This window comes from Columba livia, chromosome 2 (genome assembly GCF_036013475.1).
Source record: "Columba livia isolate bColLiv1 breed racing homer chromosome 2, bColLiv1.pat.W.v2, whole genome shotgun sequence".
Taxonomy (NCBI): domain Eukaryota; kingdom Metazoa; phylum Chordata; class Aves; order Columbiformes; family Columbidae; genus Columba; species Columba livia.
In genome coordinates, this window is record NC_088603.1 from 118452421 (window position 1) to 118467027 (window position 14607).

The following is a 14607-nucleotide window of genomic DNA, read 5'->3' on the forward strand; positions in this document are numbered from 1 at the left end:
GGTTTGTTTTGTTTTTCAGTGGCTGGTAATTAGGGGCTGATGAATGTTTTGAAACCCATGAAAGGAGCAGGCCCCAAAAGCTCACCTATTCCCAAAGATATTCCTAAATTATTTCAGATATTTTATGTGAGATAACTTGGCGAAGTAGAGGCATGCAAAAATCAACAGCCTATGAAGTTTTACTTAAAATCTTTCGCTGGAGGCCATATGGGATGTAGAAAGTGCTCACCCACCCTGTCCTCAGCAGTACTGACATCTCTCTTCCATCTCTTCCTTTATGCTGTCCGAGGCATCTAGGAACTGGAAACCAAATCTCACCCAGGTGAAACTTTGTAAATCTAGTTGTTGAGTCAGAGCTTGAGTGGGGCTGATCTGTAAAGCTAAAATTAGTATTTCTGAGCCCTTGTTACTTCACGAAGTAAACAGCTTCTCTTCTGTGCTGTGGAGGAGGTGGGCCTCTGTACAGGAGACTTGTGCTTGTGTGGCCAGTATTCTTCAGTCATGTCTTTCAAATGTAACCATGTTACTTTGTACTCAAGGACACAGGGTAACAGTTTTAAACTAAAGGAGGGGAGAATCAGGCTAGACAGAGGAAGAGATTTTTTTACAGTGAGGGTGGTGAAACACTGGCCCAGGTTGCCCAGAGAGGTGGTAGATGTCCCATCCCTGGAGACATTCCAGGCCAGGCTGGACAGGGCTCTGAGCAATCTGATCTAGTTGGAGATGTCCCTGCTCATTGCAGGGGGTTGGCCTAGATGAACTTTGAAGGTGCCTTCCAACCCAAAGTATTCTATGATTCTGTGAACTTGAACTTGAATGCTGACTTGAACTGTCAGCATTCAGTGTTGCTTTTTATTTTGCAGGTTGTAAACTAGCTGATAATAGCTGATGGGTTTGCAGTGTTGACAAATTAAATGGCAGCATGCTTAGGAGTCCTTTTTTCTTCTTTAGCAAGGACCCATGGAGTGGAAATGGACAGCAGTGTGTTGCAGGAGTCGATTACTTCACCAGTTAACTTGGAAATATGAGAGGAGTTCTCTCCTTGCTTAGAAAAGAGAGGAGGGAAATTGACCAGTCATGAGACAGGGATATATTATTTGTGTAACATACAATGTTTTAAAATACATGGAGTCCTGAGTAAAGTGTATATGAGGAGAAAATTCAATAATGAGATGCTTAAGTGTTCACTGTTCTTAAATTCAAATGAAATCTGGAAAGGAGTAAATTTGGATGAATGTGGGGTTATTTTTGGTAAGCGCCCTGCTGAATGAAAACCTTAATAAATAAACACAGAGCGATCTCCAGCGCTTTGGAAAGATTGAAAATGACTTCTCAAAACACAGCCTGTTCACTAATGCGTCTTCCCCTTTGCCCCATTGGAGTTAGAAGCTAGGGACCAGCAGTGTGAGAGTCACAGATCAGGCTCAGTGTTGCCTTTCAGTGACCCTTGTCACATACTGGCACAAAATTCTTCAGTCTTGCTGTTCAAGTTTGTGGAAAGGGGCAACCACCAGGAACTGAGCTTTTGTACTAGATGCTGAGCTTTGTTATGGTCATCAAAGCTTTCTTTCATGTGGATGTTGTTGGACATGGACAGCAATGGCAATATGTTGTTGTAAATACAGTATTTCAACAAGCTCAGGTTTAGTACAGAAATAGAACGTGGATTTCTGCTTGTTAAATCTGTCTGCCCTCAGGGATTTAAAGGAACAAAATAGTTGTACTGAGAGTTTAGTGATTAAAAATAAAAAGGTTGTGGGCAGTGGAGATTGTATCTGAGCAGTTTGGCCTCAGTGAACAGGCTTTACATTAACAATTTGACAAATGCATTCAATTTGCTCATATTAAAACATTTTTGGGGGCAAGTTTGAAGTGCTGGTGCATAAAGTATGCATCTCAAATTACAGTTTTTGTTATTTAAATACAGTTTGTCTGTTCTCTTGATTACAGAAATCACACATTAGTAATCAAAATATATTTGCCAATTATATACATATACACACACACACCAGATGTTGAGTTTGTCACGAAGGACAATTGAATGCATCGTAAAGGCCAGATCTGTGCCAAAGGGGAGACTATGTTTTTCAAATCTTCATGAAACAGCTGGATGCAGAAACAAATACAGACTGCAGATTAACCAACACCTGGTACTGTAGAATCCATTTTCCACCTTTAATGCCCACAAACCTCTCATATCTTGCAAAATTAAGCCAAAGAGTTTCTGCAGCATAAAAAGTTGGAAAGCAAAGGGACTTTTCAGACAGATAATGTGTGGACAGTGAAAAATAAGTATTATTAATTGCTACCTTATATTAAAAATATAAGCCAGAAGTTATTTCTGTATGATAGAATCTATGCCAAAAAATGACTGTTAGTCTCAGTAAAACCCAGTTAGCTACCAAAGACTGAATATAGAATCATATCATCGTTTATGTTGGAAAAGACCTTTAAGATCATCAAGTCCAACTGTTAACCTAGCACTGCCAAGTCCACCACTAAACCTTGTCCCTAAGCACCACATCTACATGTCTTCTAAATACCTCCAGGGTTGGTGATTCCACCACTTCCCTGGGCAGCCTGTTCCAGTGCCTGACAACTCTCTCTATCTAAACCTCTCCTGGCACAACTTGAGGCCATTTCCTCTTGTCCTATTGCTTGTTACTTGGCAGAAGAGACCAATACCCTCCATGCCACAACCTCCTTTTGGGTAGTGGTAGAGAGCGATAAGGTCTCCCCTTAGCTCCGACTCTCTCAGCTGTTTCTTATCAGACTTATGCTCTAGACCTTTCATCAGCTTTGCTGCTCTTCTTTGGACATGCTCCAGCACCTCAATGTCTTTCCCATAGTGAGGAGCCCAAAACAGGATTTGAGGTGGGCCTCAACAGTGCTGAGTATGGGGGACAATCACTTCCCTGGTCCTGCTGGCCACCCTGTTCCTGATACAAGCCAGGATGCTGTAGGCCTTTTTGGCCACCTGGGCACACTGCTGGCTCATGTTCAGCCAGCTGTCGACCAGCACCCGCAGATCATTTTCTCCCAGGCAGGTTTCCAGCCACTCTTCTCCGAGCCTGTAGCATTGCCTGGGGTTGTTGTGACCCAAGTGCAGGACCTGGCACTTGGCCTTGTTAAACCTCATACAATTGGCCTCAGCCCAATGATCTAGACAGTTCAGATTCTTCTGTAGAGCCTTCCTACCCTCCAACAGATCAACACTCCCACCCAAGTTGGTGTTGTCTGCAAACTTATTCAGGGTGCACTTGATCCCCTCATCCAGGTCATTGATGAAGATTTTATTAATAAACAGAACTGCTCCCAGTACTGATCCCTGGGGAATACCACTTGTTACCAGCCGCCAGCTGGATTTGACTCCATTCACCACAGCTCTTTGGGCCCAGCCATCCAGTCAGTATTTTACCCAGTGAAGAGTGTGCCTGTTCAAGCCATGAGCTGCTCATTTCTCCAGGAGACTGCTGTGAGAAATGGTGTCAAAGGCTTTACTGAAGTCTAAGTAGACAATATCCACAGCCTTTCCCTCATCCATTAAGTGAGTCACCTTGTCACAGGACATCAGTTTAGTCAAGCAGGACCTGCCTTTCATAAACCCATGCTGACTGGGCTCGATCACCTGGTTGCCCCATGTATGCTTTGTGATGGCCCTCAGGATGATCTGCTCCATAATCTTCCCAGGCACTGAGGCCAGACAGACAGGCCTTTAGTTCCCCAAATCCTCCTCCAGACCTTCTTTAGGTAGTCATCACATGTGCTAACTTCCAGTCAAGTGGGACCTCCCCTGTTAGCCAGGACTGCTGATAAATGATGGAAAGTGGCTTGGTGAGCACCTCCACCAGCTCCCTGAGTACCCTTGGATGGATCCCATCTGGCCATCCATTGCAGCACTGCAGTTGAGAGAGTCAACCCAACTCATCTAATCTCATCATATCATATCATATCATATCATATCATATCATATCATATCAGTAGTTTTCCAGCTGCACAATGGCTTCCAGGTCCTCCTGTTTGTTGCCCATGTTTGTGCATTGTTGTAGATGCTCTTCAGTTGGGGTGTTGATCCCACCACCTTTTGAAGGTGATTCCCTAATTCCTACATGACCGTTCTCAGATGCTCCTATGGTTTCTAGCACGTCAGTAACCCTTGCATCTTTGCTGCTGCATGGATCTCCATCCCCAGTCTCCACTGAGATGGCAGGCCGAAGGACCTCGCTAACACACTGGTCCTCAAGTATTGGCATGCCACCCTCAGGCTTACCTCTAGCAGACCTAGTTTTATCCCTTTCCCCCTTCAAATCTAGTTTAAAGCTCTTTCAATGAGCCCTGCTAACTCCTGCGCAAAGATCTTTTTCCCTCTCCGAGACAGGCGTAGCCCGTCTATCACCAGCTGGCCTGCTGTCGGGTAGACCAACCCACGATCAACAAACCCCAAATTCTGCTGGTGACACAGGGCTCGGAGCCAAGTATTGATCTGCTGGCTCTTCCTGTATAAAAGCTCATTAGATGTTTAATGATTCAGAGATCTTCAACTGGGAATAATGTTATAGTAATTTTAACGATTCAGCTTTTTTCATAACATGGAGTTGGTTCTTACATTGAAGCTGGCACCTGATTAATACCATGCTCTGCTTTGTGTAAGCTCTGTGTAACTGTCGTATCTCTCATGAACAGACTCTGACTGCATAGTTCACAGTATCTTACAGAACATACAGAAACGTTTTCAATAGTGTGGGTACCTGTACTGTATGTGAAGGTATTAGTAGTTTTCAAGTGCCATTATCATAGAATCTGTTAGAATATGTAACAGAAAGCACCTTTTTCTTTGTTTTGTGTGTTTGAGCTAAGGAGGAGGTTGATCCTCCTGGGTTTGAGGTGGTGTTTAAGTATCTTTGTTTCTACCTTTTAAAATAAACAAACCATAAACTACTCATTCCTTCTCTTGCCATAGAAATTCCTTTTGTGCATGGCACGTCCTTGCATTGAGTTTTCCTGTTCCACAATGTGTGAAACAGACATTATAAAAGAAACATTTCCGAGGCCAGTTGAGAACCTCTCATAAATGAATTCGTTGTTATATTTTATAGTCTGCAGCCAAGCAGATGCAAAATGCTTTACAATGTTTTCTGTTTAATCTATTTTTAACTGCATTTGGAATGTGAATGGAAGTATGATGATTAATAAATATCAATAAATTTTATGAACACAAAGGGCTGCTAAGGAAAGCCACATTTTTTACTTTTCATGGACCTTTGTGATAATTATTATCCTAATACAGACATGGTTAGCAAATTAGTGATGAAGTTGTGTCAGTGAGACCCTCCCTGGCAGGGATATCAGGCCTGAAACAGGAATGGTGTATTACTGCCATGTGCAATAGTCACAAACCCAGGAATTTGATTTCCTTTGTGCTATAGTGTGTTCCTGCCATAGGTGAAGCAGCAGTGGGCTTATAGCAGAGCAGGAACTGATTGACTGGACACAACCATAGCTCTGTTCAGGGAAAGGGGGAGAAACCAGGCTGGGAGCCAGTAATAGCTGCTCTCTTGTGTAGGTTCCTTAAGGCTTTCTAGCATTATGTGAACAAATAAAATATATTTCTTTGACTGTTGTCTGTGGAGGGAATGGAGTGGGGGTTTAGAACACTCTGTTAAATTAGTTTTTGAGCTACTAGCTGTATAGCGTGTTGCTATAGTCCAACCACAGAGCTCAGTTGCAGACTGAAACCTGCAAGATTTAAGCAAGCAAACTCAAAATGCATTTAACTGCTTGTCAAGGTTTGGTTGCGGGGTGACAATAAAACCGTGGCAGATGTATTGTTGGCCCCCTCTCCTCCCCCTTCAGCCCCTCCCTGTCCCCCCTTCCCACTAAGGACAGGCGATTGGAAGGGAAAGGAGGACAGAGAGAAGAGAGCTGGAAAAATTAAAAATGTTCTACTAATGCTACCAATAAAAATAGATAAAATAATACAAAATATACAAAACCAATCTTGAAAATCCCAGCAACTGCTCCGGCAGATGTAGGGCCAGCACCCAAAGTCCTGGACTGGACTCTGCTCCAACCGGAGCTGGATTCAGTCTGTCACCAGGCCTCAGTTCACAGGGACGACTCACAAGGTTCTCTCCTAATGTCAGCCATAAAGAAAAAAGGACGAGATCCTTGTGATCTCCCACTTTTATATGAAGTATCATGTGAATGGGATGTTATACTCGGGCAGTTTTTGGTCACCTGTTTCTCGTTGCCCCTCTAGCGAGATGTGCATCCATTCTTATCAATCACCTCACATTCCATTGCTTTGTCTACCAAAACATATTTCTGGCTTTCCAGGGAAATGCAGCTAATATGGAAGCTTTAGCTGACAGGCAAATTCACTAAAAGAGAAACTTGTTTTTAACAAAACCAGGGCACCGCTGCATTTCTAAGCCTACCTGAGCTGGCAGCTACCCATTCCAGGATGGCTCCTGTAGACCACACAGCCAAGCTGAATTACAGCTGCATCTGAGAGCAGTTCCCTGGCAAGAAGAGAAACTGGGTGGACAGTTTGCTGGAGTTTGTAGAACTGTCTTGCCCACAAGTGTTGCGGTGTGGGAATGCTTGAGTGTTAAAGTTTTAGGGTGGATGTGGATGAGCGGAGTGTTATCAGCAGTGTAGATTATCCTGTATGAAGTTCTGTGCTTGACTGTGCTGCTCTCAGTACCAAAGCTTCCATTGCACTTCTCTGTATTAGTTGCCTGTGTCTTAAAGTCCGTGTAGAAAGCAAGAGTAAATAAGATTGTTAGGCTTACCTGGAAGTTCACTGGAGCCCAAGATTTCCCAAATACTTTTGTTTGTTTTCCTCCTTAATATAGCAGGTTTTACAGCTTCTTAAGTGTAGGTTCTTTATTTTGGGGTTCTGGGCACTCTGAAAGAGTCTGAGTTTCTCTCTTCCCTTCCTGAACCACACCAGCCATAGAAGAGATGCTGTAATGTAAACTACAAAACTTTTGTGGATCATTCTGCGGCAAACGTGGCTCTTGTATTTCAGAGTGTTCACTCTGTGATCTTTACTACCAAGATGTTTAGCCATGCCACCCAACAATTATTGTGATAGTTACGATTTTGCAAAGTATATAGTTCGTTAGAAATTCAGCTGAGACTGCTGACTACTTTTCATATAACCTGTTGACTTGTCTGCAGGTGAAATTTCTTAGTAATTGCTAACCAAAGAGACTTTTACAGTCTGCCTGAAGGGCTGCTTAGCGTTTTTAGCTTCAGCTTGGTTTCCACAGGTGTGAGTCCTCCCAGTTTCACATTTGCTTTACCAAGCTGTTTGGCTTTTTTTTCTAAAAGAAATAATTCTATTCATGTGCACAAGTAATCGTAAGGTGGTTGTATGTTACCTCTGTTGATTCCTAAACCACTTTAACCCAAGGACACATTTCACCTTAGTAGAAATCTTTATTGATAAACTAGATAGTACCTGTTGTGGAAAAGCTTGTGCTGTAAGGAAAGAATGAAGTAGATTTTTAGGCAGACAAGTCATTTGAAGCAGAAGAAACATCCTCAAATACTCCCATAGTAGTCCAGAGCTCTTCATAGTAGCCCAAAGACAGCTTCCAACACATTTGTCTTTTTGTTCCTAAAGTCAGAATTTATGTCTTCTGGCTTTGTATCCAGGTGTGGGAATTGCTGTAGTGTTACCTTAAGTGTATTTGTGCGAGATGCCACTCCTCTGCTCCTCACCTTGGGAATGCCAAATTAATTTCATCTTGGAGAGCGTTCAGACCACTGAAACTGCACACTTGACCCAGCTTGTGAAATGAATCATAGGGTCAAGTATGGGTAAAAGAATATTTTTGTGATCACTCCTTGCCAACAGACAAACAAATCTATGAGGAAAAAAAAACCCAACCTGTTATAACTGGTGGTTACACTGGTTTGTTTTGAATCTGCAGTTGTCTGTGGTATCTATCAAGGTATAAGTGCAAAGAAAAGTTGGGAACTTTTCATTACAGTCCCTTTGCTGGAGACGGGGCTGAAAACATGAAGATTTTGGACACCCAGATAGTGAAAATGTTTTATTGTGTGTAATGACTTTAAGTCTATGGTTTTTTGGGAGTATATCCATTGGAAAATCAAAGTTAGGAGAACCAATCTGCAAAATGTGATTTTACTGTATGTTTGTCTCTAAGGGCCAAAGCATACGTATTCCCTCTGTCCTAGGGCTTGTCACTTGGCAAAAACTGAATACTGGTTCCTGGCAAAACTGAGCATTCCTTTATTCTCTGCAGGGGTGGCCTGGCTGAGAGATTATGTCGACTGCAGAACAGAGAAAGATCTGCCATTAGCTTTTGGAGGCATCAGTGTACTTCAGATGCTAAAATCCCCTCAGGTAAGAAGCATTATACATATACTACTATGAGAAAATATTACTTAAATATGTGTATGTATGGCCCACATAGGGGTACAACCGGAGTGTATAGTCTTTGTGGTTTTGCCTGAGTTGGGTTTAATGCTCTCTTGATTGTATTTTGAGCTAATATTGCATTTCAGCTAAATATGATGGTTTATAACATCTCAGTCATCAAAAGTGTTTGAATGTAAAAGGTAAAAAACTTGTGAAGAGTCTAGATGGAGGCTATTTAAACAACTTGATTTCCAGCATCACCTTGGGAAATGGTGTTTCCAGCAGGTTGTAGGACAATTCAAGGTTTAATTTATGGGTGTGCAGATGTTTTTTTGGTTCTTCCTGTTTCTGTATAACCACCTTTCCCTATTTCCTTGTTCATTTTTCTTTGGCTTCAAGTCAACCATATTCATGGATACATGCTGAAATGGTGAATGACAGCAAATATGGACAGATAGACCACAACCAAGAAATGAGTGTGAAGAATAACTACGGTGGGCATTTCACTTGAAAAGAAATGGTGGGAGTTCTGCGAATTAGTTACAAGTGACTGACAGCACCACCTTTCAGTAGTATTTCTTGAGAGATGATGGGTTCGTAGAATTTAAGTGTAAAAATGGTTAGGTTTTTTGATCAACTTGTGTGTGTGTGACTGTATGCTATGAAATCTCAAGCATTTATTGTGCATTTAGCCGACTATTTGTTTTTGAGCACGTATTAACTGCCATTTATTTTTCAGAAAGTCCTCGGGTCTTGATTTGAAAACATGCAGATGAGGGAATCTATCACTTGCCTTATGAGTTTGTCCTTAATTCCACTCCTAAATTTTTAGAAGTGGGTTTTCTTCCAAATCTGAGTTTTTCTGGCTTCAGTTCCCCTCTTTTGTTTCTCGTAAGGCTTTTCTCTATTAGATTAAAGAGCTCTTTAGTATGTGGCATTTCCCCTCTCTGGCACTTGCACAGCAAAATCATGCTGCCTCACAGCTCTCATACACTGAACAGACCAGGCTCTTTAGAGCTCTCTAATGCATTTTTACTCATCTTCAAGTGATTTGCATGGCTTTTTACTGTACCCTCTCAAACTTTTCAGCATGGTCTTAAGAACAAGCACAGCCACTCTGTATGTATTCTTCCAGTTCTAGTCTCATCAAAACCAGTGGCCAGGTCCAGTTCATTACTCAGCCTCCTGTATGTTCAAGGCCTGTTGAGTCTGGTTTGGCTTTGGTGATACTGGGACTTCACGTTTAATTGATTGTCCGATATGATTTCATAACTTCTGTAGCTGCTGTTTTCCAAGGTCCAGTTTCCCACTCTCCAGCTACTGTTTTTGTTTCTTCTGCCTAAACACAGGGAAGTTTTTGAGCCATATCCAGCTTTGCTTCATTTGAGAATGCCCAGCTAACCATGCAGTTCAGATTGTTGTGTATGTCAAGCCTGTACTCTTTTAGTCATACATTTGTTGAATTTGTGGTATCCACATGGTTTCTTATATAATTTTTAACTTGTTTTTATGTCATTGATTGAACCATTTAACAGCATGAGTGTTTACTTTCCCATCCTGCTGGAACTGCTCTCCCTCAGTTATAATTCTCCACTGGTAAAAAGCTCTAACTGTAATTCACAAAGTTAGTTGTCTGAAATATTTTTTTAATTGCATTTCACTTAAAGGATATATTACTGATAGTGAAAATGGTCGTTTTTTCATGAGAAGGTTGTACGATTTCAAGTCACACCCAAACTGTTGGCTAAAGCTACTCTCACAGTTTCTCACTGGAACTTTAGATGGCTTATATCCCTTGGCCGCTTAGATGTTACATGTTCAAAATGGCACTCATATGGAATCGTAGAGTCACAGAATCATTTGGATTGGAAGAAACCCTCAAGATTATCGAGTCCAGCCATAAACTAACTCTGGCCCTAAGCCATGTCCCTGAGAACCTTGTCTATATGTCATTTAAGCCTCTCCAGGGATGGTGACTCCACCACTTCCCTGGGCAGCGTATTCTAATGCCTGACAACCCTTTCTGTGAAGAAAGGCGACTTCTTCTTGTGCTATTGCTTGTTACTTGGGAGAAGAGACCAACCCCCTCCATGCTACAACCTCCTATCAGGTAGTTGCAGGCAATTATAAGGTCTCCCCTCAGCCTCCTTTTCTCCAGGCTAATCCACCCCAGATCCCTCAGCTGCTCCTCATCAGACTTGTGCTCCAGACCCCTCACCAGCTTCATTGCCCTTCTCTGCACTCTCTCCAGCACCTCAGTGTCTTTCCTGTAGTGAGGGGCCCAAAACTGAACACAGTGTTTGAGGTGGGGGCTCAGCAGCACCGAGTACAGGAGGAGAACGGGATGTTAAATTTCTGACCTAAATTCCTTACTTACTTTTCCAGTCACTTTGCATAGATCTGATGTCAGGCTAGCTGATCTCCAGTTATTGTAGGTCACTTTGTTTGCCTTTCCTGAATACTGGCGCAATATCGTCATCCTTTTCAGTCTTCTGGAATTTCCCCAGTATTTGAACACTCACTAGGAAGTAATACCAGGGAACCAGAAATGTCTTCAGCCAAGTCTTTTCAGAACTACTATGTTGAAAATTATGCAGGCATGCTGACTTAAAGCCAATCAAGCCTTCTGCATTTCATTAATCCTCCACCTGAGTTAGTAACAGATAGGAGATCATAATTCTTACATGGTATGAGGACATCCTTTTGCTGCTTCTGAAATATGGAAAAATTTGATATTGAATAAGTCTTTGTAATAAAATGAAAAGGTTTAGTTTTCTCTATAGTAACAGACCTGCAACATTGCTAATATGCTAATATTTATTATTTTTGTCCTAGCTTCACACGTGTCATTACAAAACCTTGTGTTTGACTGCTCACCATTTTGTTAGACTTTAACGCCTAGGCTGAAATTTTCCATGTTAAACATCTGCCTCTGGCTGAATTCCTTTCTTTGATTATTCTTCCTTCGTTCAGAAAATGAGTCAGAATTTGTGAGCTTTTTCTGAGAAAAAGGCTAGGGGAAAATACCTTGCTCTATTCTAAAGTGCTTTTAAAGAATTCTGATGAGTGTCTTCAAGACAATTTAGTTTTCGCAGAAGACGAGCCTTTTCTTGGATGTGCCTTTTGTCATAATGGTGAAAATCTACAAGAACTTGGACAAGTTAGAAGTCTTTAGGACAAACTATTGTTCCATTTACCCTCTGAGCATTTGCGAAAATTTCTGAAAGATGCTGAACATGCCATAACTTGGGAATACACTTCAACTTCGCAGCCTAAATTTAATTTCTGTTTCCTATTCTTTATTCCAAAGCATGAAGATGATAATATTATCATTAAAATAGCTGTGACAGTATTTTGTGTACATTTTTTCATCTAGGGCAAAATTAATTGTTGATAGTTTTGGTTTTAGAATGGCCATACCGTTTCATGTCCCTGAAATAAAATTGGTGTTTGGTTTGGAAAATGTCAGTCAGAATGGTTGAAGTTTTAGTAATTTAACTAGAATTTAACTAGATAACCTTCTAATTGCTTCTAGGCTAGAAATGTGAAGTGTCAGCAGAGCAAATTCATGCCACTTTCCACTTTTATCTTCTTAGGCTCATACTAAGGGTGTTTCACTAATCCGAGATTCTTCTTGTACTTTGCTTCCCCTTCTGTTTTGCCCAGTAATATCTCTAAACCACACTGTTTCCAGGACTGTTTTTGAAACTGGCAACACAAATAGCAGAAAAAACTTCTCAAATTACAAACTCAAATGAGTTATCAAAGGAACTCGAAGATTAATGTGGGCGACTGAAGGAACTTAGTTGCTGGGAGAGCTGTCACATCATTCTGGATATCACATAGACATGCAGGCCAGAAGTTCATTGCTAAAAGGCAAAGGGGAGCAATTTCAAATGAGATCAGTTTGAAGTCCTCCTTCCATTTGAGATTTAAGGAAAAATGTTTCCAGAAGTGCAAGCTGTCCCCCTCATTAGGCATTTCATGTCACAGAATTTTATGCCTTTGTTTTGCTGTTGTTTACTTTTACATTGCATCAACATCTGTGTTATCCACAACCCCTTTGTTTTGGCTTTTTTTATTTATTTTTTTTTTTTAATTTTTTTTTTGTTTTAAATTCCTTTCTGTTTGCTCCCCTGACCCCTTTCTGTAAGTAACCATTGTGGTTTGGCTGTCTCTTGGTCGCTGGGATGAATCACCACCCCAGAAAAGAGCGCCTCCTTTCAGCACGCCATGTCTGCCTTTTATACAGTGCACGGGGGTCTCGCTTTTGGCTGACTCACTCTGAAGGGTGGAAGAAATCTTCATGTTTTCTCCATTTTGACAATTTTGGGTAAAAATTGCATTTGGTAGCCAGTGCTGGCTAGATCCTTGCTGTGGTTCATTTCTAACAGAGATGAATGTCAGGCTCTTCCCCAGATATCCTGGTTTTTCTTCACAAGATATAAAAGGGAGGGTGTGGGGTGTGCAGTCCCCATAACAGCAAGTCTTTGATCAGTCAATCTGATGGTTTGAGAACACTGTGTGCAAGGGCTTCTAGACTATTTGTGGGCTTTCTTTTTTTCTGTATGCAGCACTGCAACTTCCCCATGAAGTTTCCTGTTTGGACAAAGAGGAGACCTGGACAGTTGAGAGGCAGAGAAAAAAATAAAAACAACACAAAACACACACAAAAACCCAACATGCCCCCCAACCACACACACAAAACAAAACATCACAAAACAACAACAACAACCAAAACAAAAACACCCCCCCACACCCCGTTTTCCTGTCAGCATCCACTGGTTATATGGGAACTGCGTGATGCAGAAGAAAAAACAGTGCTTTTTTTGAGTTACATTCAGACAACTTTTCTGTCTATAGGAGAGGACACTTAATATTTGAAGGGAACTCATGTAGATTCCTTCTGCACCTTCTGAAATTTTGTTTTCTTTAGATTTTATTTTCTATTGTTTTCCTTTTCCTTGCAGTTATCAAACCAGTTCTTTACCTAAAATGCAGAAGCATGTTGTTCTCTAGCATTTGTAATCTGATACAAGATATTTGGTCTTTGTTGGCCTGAGATTAAGATTTGGGATTGGAATACAGTTGAATTTGAGTAATAAACTGGTAATAAACCCAAACCATTGATGTTTCTTTCCAAACTGCTCCTTCCTCTCTGGAGTAAGTGACTCTCAAGGGGCAACAGTTCTTGGTTTGCTGAGGCAAGTGGAACGCACACATGAGGGAGGAGGGTGAAGCCCCAGAGATGAGGACAGGGTTTCACAGCTCACATCACATTTTCAGGGAGGCTGCAAGACTTAGAGAACATAAATAATCATTCCCCCACTTCTTGTTTCAGTGACTAGTTAAGGTGGTGGGAAGAAAGGATTTCAGCAGCTTGAATGCCATGAGACTTGCACAAAGATTCATCTGTGTAGATGAATAAAACAAGGATAGTCCTTAACAGAGTTTCATTTTACCATGCAAAATTCTTCTAAAAACATGAAAGTCCAAGCTTTGCTAGTTGTTGCTTATTTTCTTAGTTCTTGATAGTTTGTTTTGTTACTTAAGAGTTAGTACTATAAATTAGAGACATGGCAAGCGGCCAAATTTATATTTGTCTTTTTTCTTTCTTTTTTTTTTTTTTTTTTGCTAGGCAACTGTCTGAACTTGTTACAACATTGGGAATGAAAAAAAAAATCAAATGTAAACTTGTCTTTTTCAAACAAGCATTCTTTGTATTATTTTCTTCTGAGAAACAATAATGGCATGCACAATCACTTTAAGTAGCTTACATATATTCTTGTAAAGAATGTATGTTTAAAGCACAGCCAAATTCAGCAGCTTTTTTAAAATGAATATAGATATGGCGAGAAGCCATCATGCCTGCAAGACTCGGTGTGTTTTTGAGAAAAATCTTTTTGAATGGCTTCAGAAGTTACCAGCCCAGTAAGAATAACAAACAAGATGTATAGATCAGTATAGCAACCACATGTTTTTGCACAGCCTGTGAAAACGTTGGCATCTCCACCTGGTTTTCAACATTGACTTTGGATTGCAAGGGTCTGCTTGGTATCTACCTGCTTACCAAGTTTGTTATGCCTGCACCTGCAATATTTTACATGAGGGAGGAGGAAGAACAATAATGGGATGCCAAGCAAAAGAATGCCTGTTGTTTGCTTTATGCCTGTAAGCTGACATTTTATACTTTTTACACTTGAGAATGATGG

At 41.1% G+C, this 14607-nt stretch overlaps 1 protein-coding gene across 3 annotated transcripts in view; it reads left to right on the forward strand.

Annotated features, from left to right (window-relative positions):
• The window catches only part of SPIDR (scaffold protein involved in DNA repair), a 212735-nt gene that overhangs the window by 62514 nt on the left and 135614 nt on the right, over positions 1–14607 (forward strand). For all 3 annotated transcript variants that reach the window (XM_013368108.3, XM_021292034.2, XM_021292035.2), the window contains one exon: positions 8280–8380. In XM_013368108.3, the coding sequence (XP_013223562.2) occupies positions 8280–8380 (101 nt within the window). The remainder of the gene's footprint in view (positions 1–8279; positions 8381–14607) is intronic.